At 47.3% G+C, this 20,878-nt stretch overlaps 1 protein-coding gene across 4 annotated transcripts in view; it reads right to left on the bottom strand.

Moving 5' to 3' along the window:
- Positions 1–20,878, bottom strand: part of TRMT10B (tRNA methyltransferase 10B) — a 73,969-nt gene that overhangs the window by 27,695 nt on the left and 25,396 nt on the right. For all 4 annotated transcript variants that reach the window (XR_005750650.1, XR_005750649.1, XM_040361015.1 and 1 more), the window contains exons 4-7: positions 8,736–8,863; positions 7,282–7,434; positions 6,967–7,045; positions 689–756 (exon numbers count right to left, since the gene is read on the bottom strand). Coding sequence is in view for 2 of the 4 variants with exons in the window: in XM_040361015.1 (XP_040216949.1) it covers positions 689–756; positions 6,967–7,045; positions 7,282–7,434; positions 8,736–8,863 (428 nt within the window). In the remaining 2 variants the exon portion in view is untranslated. The remainder of the gene's footprint in view (positions 1–688; positions 757–6,966; positions 7,046–7,281; positions 7,435–8,735; positions 8,864–20,878) is intronic.

Below are 20,878 nucleotides of genomic sequence, written 5' to 3'. Positions count from 1 at the left end.
GGAGCGGAGCGGCCGCATCTTTAACCAATGTCAGTTCAGCTGTCAACGGGGGCGTGTCTGGCCAGCGAGGAAGAGGCTGCTTAGCTCCTGCCTTCCTGAGGTGTTCAGCGGTGAACACAGCAACTTTAGAGGAGCGTATTCTGGCATTCAAGCTGCCGCCCAGGATCCTCCAAGCCTCCCCAGTGGCTTACCGATTTCTAGCCCTCTGCCGGTCGGCTGGGCAGGCAAGATGGCACCTGCTGCATGTCTTCTTAGGACACTGGTGAGTTCTCTACCCCCACAACAAGAAAGCCAGCCAAATCTAGGCAGAGGACGACGCACAATCAGCTATGCATGCAGCCTCAGGCTGATATTGGAGGAAACCCGCAGAGAACACAGTCTACCTATTGATTCATTCTCTGCTGCTGATAACTCTATCTCAGAGCACACCATGAAAATGGTGCTGCTCCCTCTAAGAAGTTCTCTGTTCACAATTTTGTGTACCAACAATCTAATCCCCCTGCTGTACATCTATTCCCCCCCAACTCCGTCCTCACTTACCCCGTTACTCTTCCTAGGCGATGGGTATCGGCGAGTACTTAAAAATAAAAAGTATTGGTATTCTATGTTAAAAAAAAAAAAATGGTATTGGTGCATCCCTAATTTCTATGTATGATCTAGAAGGCAAATGCAACATTTTTATACAGACCTTTTGAATACTTTCATCAACCAGTCCTCCCAGAACATATACTTTATATGGATCAATATCTTCAAGTACTTAGAATAAAGCAAAGGCAAGTTAAAAAAACAAAAGCAACTTCTTTTTTTGCCTCTATACATTACAAAACAAAAAGTACAACTACTCATCCATGCATTGAAACAAGATGTGTAAATAGTAGACTATCGCAAATGTGTTTTTTTTATTTACTGAAATATTTTTTTATTTTTTTTTATTATATAGGACACCATGCTTTACAAAGTTGTCTTTGTATGACAATGAGGCTTTACATATATTCGCAAACGTATGCAACAAAAACTTCTGTTTTTAACCTAATAGCTACTAACAGCTTTTCATTATGTTTTATGTGTCGGCTATCTGGATCCAGTGCTAGGTAATGTTTGTATTGTTTTATAGTATACTAGCTGAATACCCGGCGTTGCCCGGTCTTCCTATCTTAACCTTTTGGGGAGGAAATTCATAGTAATATAAATATACCCATCTTTTATATAAGGGTGTAGGTAAGGGTTAATTTAACTGTCATATATTTTTATTTGGCATATAAGTAATATGTGTACCAGGTATTATTGAAATATCTCCAGGCGTACAGAAGTTATGTGGGAACATACATTTCCCATTGATTTGCATGGGACTTTAAACAAAAACCCAGACCCTCACAAATGGGGGTAGTTAAGGGATAAATTAACTATCCTATAGTTTAAGTGGACATATAAGTAACATGTGACCAAGTGTTATCGAAATATCTACAGCCGTTTGGAAGTTATGAAGTAACATGTATTTCCCATAGAGTTGAATGGGACTTTAAAGGAAAACCCCGACCATGGCAAATGGGGGTGGGTAAGGGTTAAACCACCTATCCTATGTTTGTTGCTGACATATAAGTAACATGTGTGCCAAGTTTCATGTTAATATCTTTAGCCGTTTGGACGTGATGCTGGAACATGAAGTAACATGTATTTCCCATAGAATTGAATGGGACTTTAAAGAAAAACCCCGACCATGGCAAATGGGGGTGGGTAAGGGTTAAACCACCTATCCTATGTTTGTTGCTGACATATAAGTAACATGTGTGCCAAGTTTCATGTTAATATCTTTAGCCGTTTGGACGTGATGCTGGAACATACATACATACACACACACACACACACGTTGAGTTTTATATATATAGATAGATAAATCCTGCACCCAGTATAGGGATGGTACCAACTTCAGAGAGCGCTAACGAGCTGGTCCTGTAATTCAGTGGCCAGCTTTTACTGAAGTTGGCTGCAATAGCACACTGCGATTTCAAACCCAGACAGAAAGAAAGCAGAGTACAAAAAAAATCTCTACCTACATATACAGTAGATAAGTGGTTATAAAGCTAAAACATTTTTTATCTTAATTTATTCCCTACATTAAGGTAAAAAATTAATGTTTTAGTACTTGCTGTACCCCCCCTCCTCTTCTAAGCACTTACCTGACTCCTAGATCGATCCACCACTGGGACTGATGGAGACAGCAGGGGGAGTCATTGAGCTGGATTCAGGTAGGGGCGCACATAGTTACGGCGGCACAGCATATCGTATTTACGCTACGCCGCCGTAAGTTAGAGAGGCAAGTGCTGTATTCACAAAGCACTTGCCTTCTAAGTTACGGCAGCGTAGCGTAAATGGGGCCGGCGTAAGTGCGCGTAATTCAAATGCGGATGAGGGGGCGTGTTTTATGTAAATTCTTGGTGACCCGACGTGATTGACGTTTTTTACGAACGGCGCATGCGCCGTCCGTGTACATATCCCAGTGTGCATTGCTCCAAAGTATGCCGCAAGGACGTATTGGTTTCGACGTGAACGTAAATTACGTCCAGCCCTATTTGCGAACGACTTAGGCAAACGACGTAAAAAATTAAAATTTCGACGCGGGAACGACGGCCGTACTTAACATTGCGTGCACCACCTAATAGCAGGAGCAACCTTACGCCGAAAAAGCCTAACGTAAACGACGTAAAAAAATAGCGACGGGCGTACGTAAATTTGTAAATCGGCGTATATAGGGCATTTGCATATTCTACGCCGAAAGCGACGGAAACGCCACCTAGCGGCCAGCGTAAATATGCACCCTAAGATACGACGGTGTAAGAGACTTACGCCAGTCGCATCTTAGGCTAATGTCGGCGTATCTTGCTTTCTGAATACAGAAAAAAGATACGCCGGCGCAGCTTTGAATTTACGCGGCGTATCTATAGATACGCCAGCGTAATTCATTGCTGAATCTAGCCCATTGGCTCCTGCTGCTGTCAGTAAAATCCAGTGAAGAGAGAGGGGGCAAGGCCTAGCTGCGCTGTGTGTCAGTAGCCTAGAGAACCGGTGGGGGACTCCAGAAGAGATTTGGGCCAAAAATCATTGCTCAGAGCACTTGTTATTTAAAAAAAGGCTCTCTCATTAAACAAGGGGAGACAAGTGGGTAAAGGCTTATTTATTTAGTTTTAATTAAAATAATGGTAAAGTGGTTATAAAACCTCTCCTACACCCAGAGAAGTGAATAGCCTCAGATTAACACAGAGATGAAACAAATCTCCCTACATAGGTTTTACTTCTATACCTGTCTTTCCCTTTCTACACTCTTTGTAAAGTGCAGATCTTTTCACAGATCTTTGTTCCCCTTTCAGCACTGGGTTTGAAGTCTGGGCTTACACTGTGTGAGAGCTGATTGGAGGAAAGGCACACACCCCCACTCCACATAGGCAGAGGAACAAAGGGCCAGATCCACAAAAACCTGGCGTAACTTAAAAAATCCCATTTAAGTTACACTGCCTTAAAATTTCTACCTAAGTGCCCGATCCACAAAGCACTTATCTAGAAATTTCAGGCCGTGTAACTAAAATTCCGCCGGCGCAAGGCGTTCCTATTCAAATGGGGCGAGTCCCATTTAAATGAGGCGCGCTCCCGCGCCGGCCGTACTGCGCATGCGCGAAGTTACGTTACGCCGAGTTTTGAGGATCGCGCCGGCTTAAAAAAGTTGCGTCGGGAAAAAAAAAAAAATGACAGCGTCGCTCGGCATGCATTCCTGAGGGAGAACTCCATGCCAATTTTCAAAGAAAAAACCGGCATGGGTTCACCCCCCAGGAGCATACCAGGCCCTTAGGTCTGGTATGGGTTGTAAGGAGACCCCCCTACGCCGAAAAATCGACGTAGGGGGTCCCCCTACAATCCATACCAGACCCGTATCCAAAGCACGCTACCCGGCCGGTCAGGAAAGGAGTGGGGATGAGCGAGCGTCCCCCCCCCTCCTGAGCCGTGCCAGGCCGCATGCCCTCAACATGGGGGGGTTGGGTGCTCTGGGGCAGGGGGGCGCACTGCGGGCCCCCCCACCTCAGAGCACCCTGTCCCCATGTTGATGAGGACAGGACCTCTTCCCGACAACCCTTGCCGTTGGTTGTCGGGGTCTGCGGGCGGGGGCTTATAGGAATCTGGGAGTCCCCTCAAATAAGGGGGCCCCCAGATACCGGCCCCCCAACCTAAGTGAATGGATATGGGGTACATCGTACCCCTATCCATTCACCTGTAGGCAAAAAGTTAAAGTTAGTAAACACACAACACAAGGGTTTTTAAAATAATTTATTATTCTGCTCCGGAGGCCCCCCCTGTCTTCTTTATTAGCTCTATTACCAGGGGGGGCTTCTTCTTCCACTCTCCGGGGGTCTTCTTCCACTCTCCGGGGGGGGTTTCTTCTTCCGCTCTCCGGGGGGGGGGCTTCTCCGCTCTCCGGGGGTCTTCTTCTATCTTCTCCCCTCTTCCGCTGTTGACTCGGCGAACCCCGGTTCTTCTCCAGCTGTCCGGTGCCTTCTTCTTCAGCGCTGGCTGCCTGCTATCTTTGTGTGTTAGCTCAATTTCTAACAGGCAGCCGGCGCGGTCTTCTGTGACGTCAGGGTCTTCTCTTCTGTTCTTCTCCCCTCTTCCGATGTTGCCTCGTCGCCTCTTGTCGCTGTAATGATGGAAGCGCGCCTTGCATCCCATTTATATAGGCATCACCGTCCCATCATGCTCCGGTAGGTACCCACGTGGTGGGTGCACGTGGGTAGGCACCCACCACGTGGGTACCTGCCGGAGCATGATGGGACGGTGATGCCTATATAAATGGGATGCAAGGCGCGTTTCCATCATTACAGCGACAAGAGGCGACGAGGCAACATCGGAAGAGGGGAGAAGAACAGAAGAGAAGACACTGACGTCACAGAAGACCGCGCCGGCTGCCTGTTAGAAATTGAGCTAACACACAAAGATAGCAGGCAGCCAGCGCTGAAGAAGAAGGCACCGGACAGCTGGAGAAGAACCGGGGTTCGCCGAGTCAACAGCGGAAGAGGGGAGAAGATAGAAGAAGACCCCCGGAGAGCGGAGAAGCCCCCCCCGGAGAGCGGAAGAAGAAACCCCCCCCGGAGAGTGGAAGAAGACCCCCGGAGAGTGGAAGAAGAAGCCCCCCCTGGTAATAGAGCTAATAAAGAAGACAGGGGGGGCCTCCGGAGCAGAATAATAAATTATTTTAAAAACCCTTGTGTTGTGTGTTTACTAACTTTAACTTTTTGCCTACAGGTGAATGGATAGGGGTACGATGTACCCCATATCCATTCACTTAGGGTGGGGGGCCGGTATCTGGGGGCCCCCTTATTTGAGGGGACTCCCAGATTCCTATAAGCCCCCGCCCGCAGACCCCGACAACCAACGGCAAGGGTTGTCGGGAAGAGGTCCTGTCCTCATCAACATGGGGACAGGGTGCTCTGAGGTGGGGGGGCCCGCAGTGCGCCCCCCTGCCCCAGAGCACCCAACCCCCCCATGTTGAGGGCATGCGGCCTGGCACGGCTCAGGAGGGGGGGGGGGGACGCTCGCTCGTCCCCACTCCTTTCCTGACCGGCCGGGTAGCGTGCTTTGGATACAGGTCTGGTATGGATTGTAGGGGGACCCCCTACGTCGATTTTTCGGCGTAGGGGGGTCTCCTTACAACCCATACCAGACCTAAGGGCCTGGTATGCTCCTGGGGGGGAACCCATGCCGGTTTTGTTTTTAAAAATTGCTGTGGAGTTCTCCCTCGGGAATGCATACCAAATGCCGTCGCTGGAATGGGCTTTTACATGGTGTGACTAGTTTACACTTTGTAACACCAGCCCTAGTTTTACACTTGCAAACTAAAACTTACGGCGAAAAAACGAAGTTGGAAAGCTTTGTGGATCGCCTTAAGTGCTAATTTGCATACTAGAAAAGGCATTTCGACTCGAAATGCCCCCAGCGGCGGATGCGGTACTGCATCCTAAGATTCGGCAGTGTAATTCAATTACACATGCCGGATCTTCTGCCTAACTTTGGAAAACTGCTTCTGTGGATCAGTTCCAAAGTTAGGACAAGGGATACGATGGAGTAACAGCAGTTACTCCGTCGTATCTCTTTTGTGGATCTGGCCCAAAGGAACTTACAGAGCTGTGCTGTGAATAGACAAGTTGTCTGCTTATCTACCTTTAAGCTCCTTCCTGGACACAGCATTTTCAGCTGCTTTTATCTCCTGTGTGAGAGAACTTGTCAGAAGTGACTCTGCTGATAACAGCATCAGAAACACACGGCAATTTGAGCTTTGAAGAGATATAAGTAAATACTATAAATATGCGCTTAGGTAAATATAGAGCAGCTCTTTACTGGCTTGGTCTACTCCTCCTTCCAGTGGAAGAGAGCAGCAGCCCTGCAGATGGGCACAGCGTCAGATTGAGAGAGGGACTTTCAGAGGTTAGGGAGGGAGGTGGAGGGAATAAGTATTGGAAGGTTTTTTACCTTATTGCAGAGATCTCATTAAGATGAAAAACCTTTTGTGTTTATAACTACTTTAATACCAGAGGATTTCCCTCAATCCCTTAGCAACACATCAAGTTCCAAGTAAGGTAGAGAAGAGGTTTTCTAGAGGTGACTGCTGTAACGCATGTCTTAATTTTGAAAGCTTAAGGATCCATTCACATGAACTTTGGACATGAAAAGTTGCAGCGAATAATTTCAATGGCACCTGTGCAGATTGGTGCAACTTAGTCGCAGCAATTTTGAAAAGGTGCCTGCACTACTTTGGTGCGACTTTGATCCACTGAGTGTAAAGTTGGCGCAAAGTCGCATTGGAAATCGCGTGACTTTGGCGTTGCGCTAGTGTGAATGGAGCATAAAACAATCTTAAGTTTTGGAGCAAAGCAACATGCTTTTCATACTTAGAAAAGACAAATTATTTATGTCCCACAAACGTACCATGGTCCGAGTCTGGAGTAAGATATATGATCGATTCTAATGGAAACATGTCAAGAAAGTTGCTTTCTGTTGAGTCAACCTGGAGAAGTATGCAAATACAAGCTTTACCACATTGTATGTATTAAAAGAGATTTGTGCGGCCTCACTTTGGCTACTTTCCAAGGTTTAAATGCAGGCTAGCCATCTGTATGTTATTTATGCAATGTATAGTTCTGGAAAAAGACAAATATATATTAAAGTTTACATAGCCAACATTAATATGTAGCACTCAATGCATGGTACTATAAACAGTCAAAATTGCAGAAATAAACTTACAAGATAATTGACAAATCCGTCATTCATTCGCAAACATTCATCATATAACAGACTGTGTTGTACAAAGCCTGTCAGATACAGCCAGAATGGTTTTGCAGCTTTCTTGTTTGACCCATAAAGCCTCCTGATCTGAGCTGCCAGACGACCCAATTCCTAAAAGACGAAAAATATATTTGGAAATTATGACTTAAAGGGTCACTAAATGATTTTTTTTTTTAGCTAAATAGCTTCCTTTACCTTACTGCCGTCCTGGTTTCATGTCCTCATTGTTCGTTTTTGCTCTGATGTTGCTGTAATTCTGCTCTGTTCTGGACACTTCCTGGTTGCCTGTTTCCTGATCACCACAGTACTGGGAGATTCTAGTTTTGTTTTCCTAACCATCACTCTCTATGGCTCTATACAGCACAGAGGCATTAAAATTACATGCAAAAACTAAGCTAGCTGCAAAAACGAAAGTGAAACTAGAGGCACATTATATGATTGATTTTTATCTATTTTTAATCGTTTTTAAAAGGAATCAGTTAACTATTATGTCTCTATACCCTGTAAACAGTCATTTCAGCAAAATATTTTTTTTCCTTTAGTGACCCTTTAATGAATTCTGTTTTATATGCAGTCTGCCTGTAAGGACATCTGACACTACCACTACACTTTTATTCAAATTTTAAACTCCAGTGGATTGTTTTGTCAGCTTGCAACTCAGGAGATTTCTCATTTCCTGTCCTGGTGATAAGGAGTCAAATTAATTGTAAAGCCTCGTACACACGATCGGATTTCCAATCGGACAAATCTGTGGAATTTTGTGCGAAGGGCGTCGGCCGTGAACTTGGTATGCATACAGACGGCAGAACTTTTTCAGCTACCATACACAAAACGACGTGGTTTTTCAGCTCTTTACCGCCACCCTTTGGGCAACTTCTGCTAATGGTGTGCTATGGTTAGCATTGGTTTGGAGCATGCATGTTTGTACTTAGGATTTTATTCCGACAGACTTGTGTACACACGATTGAATATTCCGACAACACACATTAGTTGTCGGAAAATTTAAGAGCATGCTATCCAACATTTGTTGTCGGAAATTCCGACAATTGTCCGATGGAGCATACAAACGGTCGGATTATCCAACAAAAACACTGCCATCACACAATTGTTGTCAGAAAATCCGGTCGTGTGTGGCCTCATGTGTTGAAACATTTTTACAATCCCTGGCGTCACTGATTGGGTCACAGGCATCAAGAAAACCTGAATGATTTTCAAGTGGCTGGAGTTGTGCTCCAACTTTAATAATTGGGGCACTTACATAGAAAATAATGCAGACTAGTAGCAGCGGTGGCAGTACACATTTCCCAGGCACGGATCCCTGTTGTCACTATCAGGAAATCTGTACTGGAAATGGTGTGCAACTATTACTGGTGCATTCAACAAACAGTATGCAATTAATTAAAAAATATTACCTTTTTGCTCATGTGATCTGTCATGCTTAAGTCAATACAAAGTCTTGGACCAGAATCCTTTGCTTCTAAAAGACGCTCTTTGGTTAAAGCTTTTAAAAATCTTTTACTGTGCAACTGTTGGCTAGTACCTAGAAAGAAAGACCACAAGAAAGTGACATTTTTTTTTAAATAAGTAAGACAACAGTGATTGAAATATGTACTCTTAACAAATTCCAGAACTTTAGGAGTTTTTTCAGGAATTCTACTACAGCATAAGATGTCTGTTCATACTGTGTCCCCACTACCATGTCCTGATCTTCCATTACAATCCCCTACAAAACCCAGTAGACTTCTGGGTATGGGTCTCTCTTTTAATTCAGTGCTTGGTGTACATTCACTAGGACAAAACACTGTCACAAAAAAAAAACTTAAGACCCATCTTTTCTGAAGCTTGGTTGGACGATCGTATTGGCTACAGCGCCTTGAGGCGATTAAGTTCCCATTTGTAGCGCTATACAAGTTTCTCACTCACTCACATACGGGTTACCTGGTTTCAAGCTCCATTTTTTATACAGATTTCTTTATGCACAAATATCACAAATTCTCTATTTCCCCATTTAGAAAAAGGTACATCTGGCATCCCACCTAAACTTCATTTGTTGTCTTTGGTGTGAAAGTAGAAAATGACTGACAAAGGCCTGTCATGGCATGAGAATGCCATTTTATCAGACATCCCCAATTCCTATAGATAAAGGTATAACTGTCAAGACACTAATGTTGACTCACATTTCTTCTACATTACTTCTACAGCAGTACATTTAACTCCTGACACTTTTTGTGGTGGAAAAATAGGATTTTTCTACTCACCGTAAAATCAATTTCTCTGAGTTCATGGACGGACACACCAGCATTGACCTTAGGGTTATATACCTTTCTTTCAGGAGAGACTAGGCAGAAAATACAGCACTTTAAGTGTTAAAAATACGTCTCTCAGTACAGCACCTCCCAGGGGGCGTGTCCCCCAGGTACATCCCACTCTCTGGAACATCCAGCCCCAGTTCGTAGACAAGCAGTACAAACAAAGGAGGGGTGGGTGCTGTGTCCGTCCATGAACTCAGAGAAATGGATTTTATGGTGAGTACAAAAATCCTATTTTCTCTTCCGTTCATGGACGGACACAGCAGCATTGACCTTAGGGACATCCCCAAGCAGTGTCAAAAAATTTCGAGGGGTGGGAAAAACACAGCAAACTAAGCTTCACCCCAAACAAACCAGAGTTCCTCAACGGAGGAACTTCAACCTTAAACTGCCGCCTGTAAAACCTTGCGGCCAAAGGAGGCATCCGAAGATGCACTCACATCCACCTTGTAAAAATTTGAGAAGGTGTGGATTGACGACCAGGTCGCTGCCTTACATACCTGTAAGACAGACGCTTGATGGCGGAGAGCCCAAGAGGCACCAATCGCCCTAGTCGAATGCGCCATAACCTGAAAGGGAGGTGCCCGCCCCTTTAGGGCCTAGGCCTGGAGCACGACCTGTCTGATCCAAGCCCATTTGTGGGTCGCCAACCGCTGCACCGCAGATTGCAGAGTCTGCAGTTTTTCCGTTGGGAGAAAAACTCTCGCCTCTGAGGAATCCAGGACCAACCCCAGATATTCCAGCCGCTGAGACGGTACCAGTACTGACTTCTGGATATTCAGCAGCCAACCGAATTCTGGGAGGGTCTGACAGGTGATAGACACGTCCTCTTCTAACTCTGAGCCTGAGGAAGCTCTCAGAAGAAGGTTGTCTAGGTATCCCACGATAGCGATCCCGCGCTGCCGCAGCAGGGCCAAAATCGGGGCGAGCACCTTGGTGAAAACCCGCGGTGCTGAGGCCAGGCCGGGCCGAATGGGAGGGCCACAAATTGAAAGTGGTCCTCCCCAACCGCAAAGCGCAGAAACCTCTGGTGTTTTGCGCATATAGGGATATGCAGGTACGCGTCCTTGATATCCAAGAATGCTAGGAAATCCCCCTGATGGAGCGCTGCTTTTACTGAGCGAATCGACTCCATCCTGAATTTTTGCACTTTTACAAAGCAATTGAGGGCCTTGAGGTCCAGGATTGGACGGACCCCATCCTTCTTGGGGACTACAAACAGATTGGAGTAAAACTCCCGAAACCGTTCCGTTGAGGGAACCGGCACAATCACTCCCCTGACCAGCAGATCCTGGACAGCCCCTGACAGATCCTTCAGGCGATCCGGAGGAAGCCGGAGGTTGGAGGGAAAAAAATCTGTTTGGTGGACAAGAGAGAAACTCCATCTTGGACCCCGAGGAAACTACTTCGCAAACCAACGATCGGAAAGAAGAGACCTCCACCGAGCCTCGAATTTGCGAAGCCGGCCCCCCACCCAAGATGTGGGCGGGGGCAGACCTTCATGCGGAGGCAGGCTTGTTGGGCTTGCGGTACCAGGGGCGCTTTTGCCCTTCAGTGGACGCCTTAGCACCCTAGAAACGTTTTCCTGCCGCACTTAGCGGGCAAAAAAAACGCTTGGGGGTAGTAAATGAGGGCCCTTGCTTACGGCGAGGCTCCTTACCCTTCCCAGATTGCGGGAGCAGAGTGCTCGTACCGCCTGTGGCATCTTTTATGATGTCATTCAGGGACGCCTCAAAAAGCCGTTCAGGACTGGTCCGCAGACCAACACTTTAGCCTCACAAGGCGGCGTAATACCACCGCATAGGCGGAGGCCCTGGAGAGCAAGGGGAGCGTATCCAGGGCCGACTCGCAGGCAAATTTTAGGCCTTGCACCAACTGGTCGGCCAGGTCCACGCAGGTTTCAGAAGCATTCTTCGCCTCCAGCTCCTGCACCAGGGACTTCGCCTGTTCGGTAAGTGTCTGCGACACCAGAGCCCCGGGCAAAACCGGTCTCACCGCCGACCCCACCACTGTGAATATGGAGCGGGCCACAGCCTCAGCTCTCCTATCTGCTGGGTCCTTAAATGCAGGAGCCCCTTCCACAGGCAACGTGGCCTTGTTCAGCCTGGACACCGGAGGGTCCACTGACGGAGGAGATACCCTTTTGGAGGAGGATTTCCTAAAAAAGTGGGTAACGGACCGCAAAGTATTTTGGTACTGCAAAAACTTTCTGTGGCCGTTCCCATTCCTTGTATAACAGTTTGTTTAGATATGGAACACAAGGAAACACTTTTGCGGTGCGGGGTGGCTTGCGGAAATCAAAAGGGACCGGCATGTCTGATGCCTCCGCCAAATCTTCACGTTTGAGTGTCCCGCCCTGCAGTGATAAGAAATCCAACAAATTCCTTATCATGCTTTGACCCTGAAGCAGAGTCATCCTCACTGTCCATGTGGGCTAAGTCTGCATCATCTGACATGACAGAACCAGAGCCAGAAGCAGTAGCACGGCCTGATTCTGCGTCAGAGACATCCCCAGAAGCAGGCGCAGGGAGGGGGTGCTTTTTACCCCCCTTCTGGCCACTTGCCGCTTCAATCCTGGCAACAAACGCCTCAAGGACTGCCATCATAGCATCCACCGACGTCGCAGGGGCATTAAGGGTTAACTCTGGCATGGTTGGGGTAGAAGCCTCTGGTTCAGACTCCATGCTGACCCACCTATAAATTGCTGCCTTAGTACTGCAGAAACAGGACCCACAGGCCACCCTCCCGGCTGTCACAGAGAGCAGGGGACTCACCACCCAAAAACAGGCTGTACTACTGTGCAGAGCTGAGAGCGCTGTTGTGCTGTGCCTTAGAGAAACTGTCCAATTAATGGACTTAATGCAACTCAAGGCCAAAATGCTTGATCTATGTCTTTGTTATTTCCATACAAAAGGGGACCTTCAAAAGCAGATTCCAGAAGTAAGCCAAGTACTTTCTGGAAGCCAATACTGTCTTAGCTTTATGAGGTAGTGCCTTAATAAAATAAACAAGAATTGCAGTATCTTTTTGCCATGAATTCTGCAGATCCTGTTCATTTATTTTGTCATCCTGCCTGTAACAGTGTTTAACCACTTCAGCCCCGGACCATTTTGTAACTAAAGGAACAGGCCCCTTTTTGCGTTTCGGCACTGCATCGCTTTAACTGACAATTGCACAGTCGTGCGACGTGGCTCCCAAACAAAATGTAAGTCCTATTTCCCACAAATAGAGCTTTCATTTGATGGTATTTGATCACCTCTGCGTTTTTTATTTTTGGCGCTATAAACAAAAGAGAGCGACAATTTTGAAAGAAATTCAATATTTTTTACTTTTTGCTATAATAAATATCCCCAAAAATGTAAAAAAAAAAAAAAAAATACTCAGTTTAGGCCGATACGTATTCTTCTACATATTTTTGGTAAATAAAAAAAAAAAAAATCGCAATAAGCCTTTATTGATTGATTTGTGCAAAATGTATAGCGTCTACAAAATAGGGGATAGTTTTATGGCATTTTTATTCATAATTGTTTTTTTTATTAGTAATGGCGGCGACCAGCGATTTTTATCGTGACTGCGACATTATGGCGGACACATCGGACACTTTTGACACTATTTTAGGGCCATTGTCTTTTTTTACAGCGATCGGTGCTTTAAAAATGCACTGATTATTACTGTGAAAATGACACTGGCGATGAAGGGGGTAACCTGTAGGGGGCACTGAAGGGGTTAAGTGTTTCCTAGGGAGTGATTACTACTGTGTGGGGGCGTGGCTTGGCATGTGACGTCACTGATCGTCGTTCCCTATGACAGGGAACAGACGATCAGTGACACTCACACTAGGAAGAAATGGAAAAAGTTTGTTTACACTTACCGCTCTCTGTTCTTCAGCTCTGTGACCCAATCGCGGGACACCGGCGGCGATCAGGTCCGCGGGTCCCGTGGGCGCGGTCACGGAGCTTAGGACCGGGTGGCGAGCGCGACCCACGCCTGGGCTCTAAAAGAGCAACGTGCTTATGCCCAGCCGTGCCGCTCTGCCGTGCTTATGCCCAGCCGTCCCGCTCTGCCGACATATATCGGCGTGAGGCGGTCCTTAAGTGATTAAAGGAGAAGTGTGGGATATAACAAAAAAAAATCCTCTCCTATGTGACGGTAGCACCATGTGATGCTGTAGCTGTCCCCAGCTGGCTCTAAGACTGAGAACTGAGTGATCACATCATGCTGATCACTGAGCGGAAAGCCAGGCACGGCTCTAAGCTCAGTGATCAGCGTCAGTCACCGGCTCTCTGCTCTGTCCCTCCAGCGCTCACTAGAGCGCTAGTTTGTGGAGGGGGCAGGAGCGGCTGGCTCTCGCACTGGGAGAATGAGCCAGCTAGCGGTCAGGTATCTGGGTGGATCACGACATTATTATCAGGAACTCTGGCTGCATTTGTGGGTTTTTTTTTCTGCTTTCTTCCATTTTCTTCTGATGATCCAACCAGCAAGTATGTTTTTCAAAAGAATATGCTCTTTTGCAGTTGCAGGGATGAGACAAACCCCTTTACCATTGGCAGGGGTTCTCCAGCTTTTATTTATGTAAAACCCTTATCCTAAGAGAAGAAAAACTGTTTGCTATAACTGCTTATACAATTTTACCTAGAGCTTGGCTTCAATTTGTTAGTGTATTTAAACCTGCTAGTACATCCAACACTGAATGAATATTCTCTTTCCTAACACTGAACCGCCTCTCAGCTCGGGTGTGTGGGTCTATTACCCGTCACCTGATAGGCTTCCAATCATAGCACCTATCGTTTCAGCCAATCGGGAGGAGGGGAGGAGACACACAGAGGACACAGGATCCGCTGTCAGACCCGCTGCAAGGTCCCACCGCTTGCCACTATCAAGACAGGGTAAGTGCCGGGCAGACGATGAGCGTGCGGTGGGGGAGGGGTCACAGTGGCACTATTTGATGGGCACAGTGACAGCATTTGATGTGGCACAGTGGCAGCGTTACCTGTAAAATCCTTTTCTTGGAGTAGATCACGGGACACAGAGAAGCATAGTAATTACTATGTGGGTTATAGAGTCTACCTTCAGGTGATGGACCCTGGCACGCCCTTAAGGCAGGAAGTTCCCTCCCCTATATAACCCCTCCCATGCCCGGAGTACCTCAGTTTTGTAGCAAGCAATAAGTGTCCCAATTTCCCCATCAAGAGGGGCGGGAGCTCTGTGTCCCGTGATGTACTCCAAGAAAAGGATTTTACAGGTAAGCCGTTATAAAAATCCTATTTTCTTTCTCGTACATCACGGGACACAGAGAAGCATAGTAATTACTATGTGGGACGTCCCAAAGCAATGCTAATGAGGGGAGGGAGAGCCCAAAAAATAAGTCGGCGCCATCAGATATGAGAAATCAAACTGCAGCCTGCAGCACACAGCGCCCAAAGGCGACTTCCTTGTTTTTCCTTATGTCCAATTGGTAAAATTTAGTGAACGTATGGACTGACGACCAAGTCGCGGCCTTGCAGACCTGAGCCATGGAGGCTTGATGATGCACTGCCCAGGAAGTACCCACTGCTCTAGTGGAATGTGCTTTAACCTTAAACGGAGGAACCTTTCCCTTCAAGCCATAGACTTGAGTAATGATTTGTCGAATCCATTTGGAGTGGACTTAGACGCTGCCTGTCCACATCTGGGACCTTCTGGCAGAATAAACAAAATGTCTGTTTTCCGAACCTGAGCAGTAGCCCTAAGATAGATCTTAACTGCTCTTAGTACGTCCAGAGTATGCAATGACTTCTCTTTTGCAGAACTAGGCTCTGGGAAAAAAGAAGGGAGAACCAGATCCTGGTTCAAATAAAAGTTTGAAACAACCTTAGAAAGGAAGGCCGGATGAGGCCGTAGGACTACTCTATCCTTGTGAAGAATTAGGTATGGCTTCTTACATGATAAGGCCGCCAACTCCGATACCCTCCTAGCAGAGGTTATGGCCACCAAAAAAAACACCTTCCTGGTCAGGAGGACCAATGGAATGTGAGCCATAGGCTCAAAGGGTTGCTTCTGCAAGGCAGAAAGGACCAGATTCAGATCCCACGGACGCAAGGGGGTCTTGATTGGAGGATTAACACGGATCACCCCTTGTAAAAAGGTCCTAACCAGAGAATGTGTAGCCAGTGGCCTTTGAAAAAAATATTGATAAGGCCGAGATCTGGCCTTTAATGGTGCTTAAAGGCCAACTTCATGTCGGCCCCCATCTGCAGAAAATCTAGAATTCTGCCAATGAGATACCTCTGGGGATGCCACCCTTTGGCTTCGCACCAGGCCACATAAGACTTCCAAACTCTGTAATAAATAAGCCTGGACGCTGGCTTTCTAGCATTAATTAAAGTAGATACTACTGAATTAGAGAGACCCCTCCTCTTTAGGATATGGGATTCAACAGCCAGACCGTTAAATTTAGAGACTGTAAGGAAGGGTGGAATATTGGCCCCTGAGAAAGCAGGTCGGGACAAGGCGGAAGGGTCCACAATTTCTGCGTACCAGGCCCTTCTGGGCCAAGCTGGAGCGACCAGAATTACTGGTTTCTCTTCCGACTTTATCCTGCGAAAGAGGCGGGGTAATAATTGCAGTGGAGGAAACGCATAAATTAGGGAAAATTGATCCCATGGAAACACCAGCGCATCCATTCCGCAAGCAAGTGGATCCCTTGTCCGGGACAGAAAGTTGCCCACCTTCGCATTGTACCTCGATGCAAAGAGATCCACATCTGGTATTCCCCACCTCTGACAAATGCCCTGGAAGATGTCAGGGTGAAGTGTCCACTCTCCTGGGAGCAACTGTTGATGACTTAGAAAGTGTGCCTGCCAATTGTCTATCCCCGGAATAAAAACCGCAGCTATGCACGGGACATACTTTTCCGCCCAGATCAGGATTTGATCCACTTCTCTTTGGGCTGCACGACTCCTTGTGCCCCCCTGGTGATTTATGTATGCCACAGCTGTGGCATTGTCGGACTGAATCCTGACTGGGTGACCCCGCAACCTGTCCGTCCAAGCTGATAGGGCTAGACGAGCTGCCCGAATCTCTAGCAGATTGATGGGTAGAGATTTCTCGGCGATCGACCACTTTCCCTGGAGAGACAGCCCCTCCAGAACTGCACCCCAGCCCAGAAGACTGGCATCTGTGGTCACAACCCACCAAGATATGGGAACAAAAGACTTCCCTCTTAGTAAATTCTGGGGAACTAAGGCTTGGGTTTTCTTGTTCCAAGCGGATAAAATGGCGTGTTGAAGTCCCTTGAGTGGAACTGAGCAAATGGGACGGCCTCGAAAGAGGCTACCATTTTCCCCAACAGCCGCATACAAAGGCGAATGGAGGGCTGACGCTTTGACTTGACCAACTGAACTAGCTCCCTTAAAGAATCGATCTTTATCTGGGGCAGAAAGATCTTTCTTTGATCTGTGTCTATGAGTAGACCTAAATACTCGAGTCTTTTCACAGGCACCAAGGCTGACTTGTCCAGGTTAAGAACCCAACCCATGGATTCCAGGTATCTCACGGTTCTGTGTACCACTGAGTTTAGATCGGCAACTGAACGATCTACCAACAACATATCATCCAGATAGGCTACTATAGATATGCCTTGAGATCTTAGATTGGCTAATAGGGGGGCCAGTACCTTCGTGAATACACAGGGTGCGGTGGCCAGACCGAAAGGTAAGGCCACAAACTGAAAATGGCGTTGATTTACTGTGAAGCGTAACAGCCTCTGATGGTTGAGGAAGATAGGAATGTGTAAGTATACGTCCTTTATATCGATGGACGCCAAAAATTCCCCTCCTTGTAAGGAGGCAACAACCAACCGGATCGATCCCATTCGGAAAGATCGGACCTTTAGCAACTGGTTTAAGGCCTACATCTCCGTTTGGTTTGGGGACGGTGAAAAGATTTGAATAAAACCCCAAACCTTGTTCTTCCAGCGGCAGTTTCCTGATCACCCCCTGGGATAATAGATGATCCAAGGCCAATGTTAGAGATTTTCTTTTTCCCGGGTCTTTCGGGACGCTTGAGGCCAAGAAGCGGGGTGGAGGAAATTCGCGCAACTCCAGCCTGTAGCCCTCGGAGACCGTAGAGAGGACCCAATTGTCTTGGATCCTCCCTTGCCAAGCTTCCGCAAACAGCTGAAGTCTTCCCCCCACCCAGCTGAGTGGGGGTGAACCTTCATAATTCCGACTTAGATGCCGGCTTGGCCGGCTTACGGTTCCAAGGTTTTTTGGAGGCTTGAGGCTGGCCTTGCGGTTTTCCACCCGCATTAAACCATCAGGGGGGCCGTCGGAACTGCCTCGCAGTGGAAGTGCTAGGAATAGGAGAGGAAGACTTTTTAAAGGAGGGGGTACCCCTAAACCTTTTCTTCACTGGTAAAAGTGTGCTTTTGCCACTGGAAGTTTTCTGAATATATCTATCCAGATCTTCCCCAAATAAACGCTCCCCGTGGAAAGGAAACCCTGCCAGTAGTTTCTTACAAGGGGTTTCAGCTGACCAGTTCTTCAACCAGAGTAATCTGCGCATATGAACTAAAGAGAGTGTGGGACGGGAGGACTGTTGTATGGAGTCCTTGATAGCATCTACTGCAAAGCATAATGCCTTGGGAAAGTCAGCCAATTCCCGAGCCTGTTGAGTCGGGATATCCTTCAAAACCACTTTTAACTGGTCTTTTAAGGCTTGGCAAATACCAACAGCCGCTACTGCAGGTTGGGTTACTCCTCTGGCTGTAGCGAACAAAGTTTTCAACAGCGTCTTTAATCTCTTGTCTGTCGGGTCTTTGAACATTTGAACGTTGTCCACCGGACAGGTCAAAGTCTTGTTTACGCAGGATATAGCTGCGTCCACCGTGGGGACACCCCTCTTCTAAGTGAACTTCTCCTCCATGGGGTATAAAACCGAAAACTTTTTAGGAGGAAGAAAAGATCTATCCGGATGTTCCCAATTCTTATAGATAAGACCTTCCAGTAGGGGATGAACTGGGAAGGAATAGTTAGCTTGAGGAGCTTTTAAAGAGCCTAAGGAAGAGACTGAACTCGATGCTGGCTCTAAAAGAGGCAACTTGAAGGCCGAACGGACCATCTCAGTGAGGGACTGCACCAACAGTCTCTCGGACTGAGACGCCGAAAATGGTTACCCCAGGGTAGAATCCTCAGAGTCTGAGACCTCTGAGCGACCCTCTGCCTGATCCCCTGAGGGTAAATCAACCTCTTCTGAGGACAGTTATTCCGCCATGAAGAACTCTGCAGAGGGAGAGGGGGACCTTGTGCAGAGAGAGAGAGGACGCAATCAAGGTCGCCAATCTTTGCTCCAGTCCACCCATAGCTGAGGCCAGAGCCTCCTGTGTTACAAAAACTGGAGCAGGCGGGACAAGGGCAGATGAGGCACCTGGCAGCCCTGATGGTTCACCCTGGGCCTCCTCTAATTTATCAGGAGAGGAAATAGCCACAGGAGCATGCCCGTTATCCTCCGAGCCTGATGGCGATCCCTTCGATTTTTTCATACTTCTAGTCCCTGAGCCTTTAGCCATAATAAAGCAGAGGTACTCACAAAAGTTGCATCCACTTGCAGACCTATAGACCTGCACTGACGCTGCTATTTGATGGTCAGCAAGATGCAGAGCCCACTATGCGCCTTAAGCAAATGTCACTGTCCACCATTCAGTAGTATAATACTGAAAACTTGTGCAAAAATACTCTCTGTGTCCACCGTCAGCCAGGATGGGTGAGGTGGACTGAGCTTTTATGGACTAGGTGCAAGTCACCTGACCTGCTCTGTCCTGCAATCTCTAGCCTCAAAGAGAACAGCTGAGATAGACCTCTTGCGTGCATGCGCACGCACGTGGCCGCTGCGTAGGCGCATAAATTATCCACACTTGCACGCGTGCGCACATGACGCGCCCATGCACAAGGTTTGGAGCTACCGCAGCTACCATGTGAGGACCAGGTAAGACAATTTGCAGCCAAAACATTTTGGACAACTTTTCCCTGCTATTACCTGCACAGGAGGGGCTAAATGACTGAGCATAGACCCCCTCCTCCCCACAGCATTACCAGGACAAGTGATAGGAGAGGCACAGACAGACAGCTTAGGCAAAGCATAATGGCTCAAAAAGAAGGAAACTTTCAGAACTAAGTTCTGAAAGCACCTTCACTTACCTGATCCAACGCCGCAGGACTCTGCACACACAGACAGCCCAATCTTGGCCCATCACGGAGAGCAAAGTCTGCAGACCTTCAGGGACCGGGGTCCATGGACAGGAACACCACACCCCTGGACCCATATCGCACCCCGTCAGTAAGCTTTTGGTATTGGGAAATTGACCAAAGCATGCACTGAATACCCAGGATCCAGCCCTCAAAAGAGGAGCGTTACAGGCCAAACCCCGTTCTTCTCAACCGGGGCCCGGTTACCGTCCACTTTGGCTAAGAAGCCAGATCCGGATTTTATGGAGGCTTTTTAAATCCAGCATGGATCCCTCCAGTGGAGCTCCTCAGAGCACATGTTCACTCGTGACCAACACCTTAGACACTGGCGAAAAAACTGAGGTACTCCCGGTATGGGAGGGGTTATATAGGGGAGGGAACTCCCTGCCTTAAGGGCATGCCAGTGTCCATCACCTGAAGGTAGACTCTATAACCTTCTTGATCCCATTCAGTCTGGATTTCGTCCTCAACATTCCACAGAAACTGCTCTCCTAAAACTAACAAACGATATACTAACGGCCAAAACTAAGGGACACTATTCTGTGCTCCTACTCCTGGACGTCTCTGCCGCCTTCGATACGGTTGACCACCCACTGCTCCTTGGTTTTCCGTGACTGTACTCTTCGCTGGTTCTCTACCTAATTATCCAACCGCACCTTCAGCGTTACTTACAACTCTACTTCCTCCTCTCCTCTTCCATTCTCTGTTGGGGTCCCCCAAGGTTCTGTTCTTGGACCTCTCCTATTTTCAATCTACACCTCCTCCCTGGGTCAGCTGATAGCCTCCCACGGCTTCCAATACCACCTCTACGTTGACGACACTCAAATCTATTTCTCTGCCCCTCAACTCACGCCTTAATTTTCCTCACGTATCACTATCAGATATATCACTTTGGATGTCACACCACTTCCTCAAACTCAATCTATCCAAAACGGAACTTATAATTTTCCCTCCCCCACGTGCCTCTTCCCCTGATCTCTCTGTTAAAATTGATGGCACAACTATCAGCCCATCCCCACATGG

Source organism: Rana temporaria, chromosome 1 (assembly GCF_905171775.1).
Source record: "Rana temporaria chromosome 1, aRanTem1.1, whole genome shotgun sequence".
Lineage (NCBI taxonomy): Eukaryota > Metazoa > Chordata > Amphibia > Anura > Ranidae > Rana > Rana temporaria.
The sequence above is the reverse complement of the archived record's forward strand: the minus strand, read 5'-3'. Positions and strand labels throughout refer to the sequence as shown.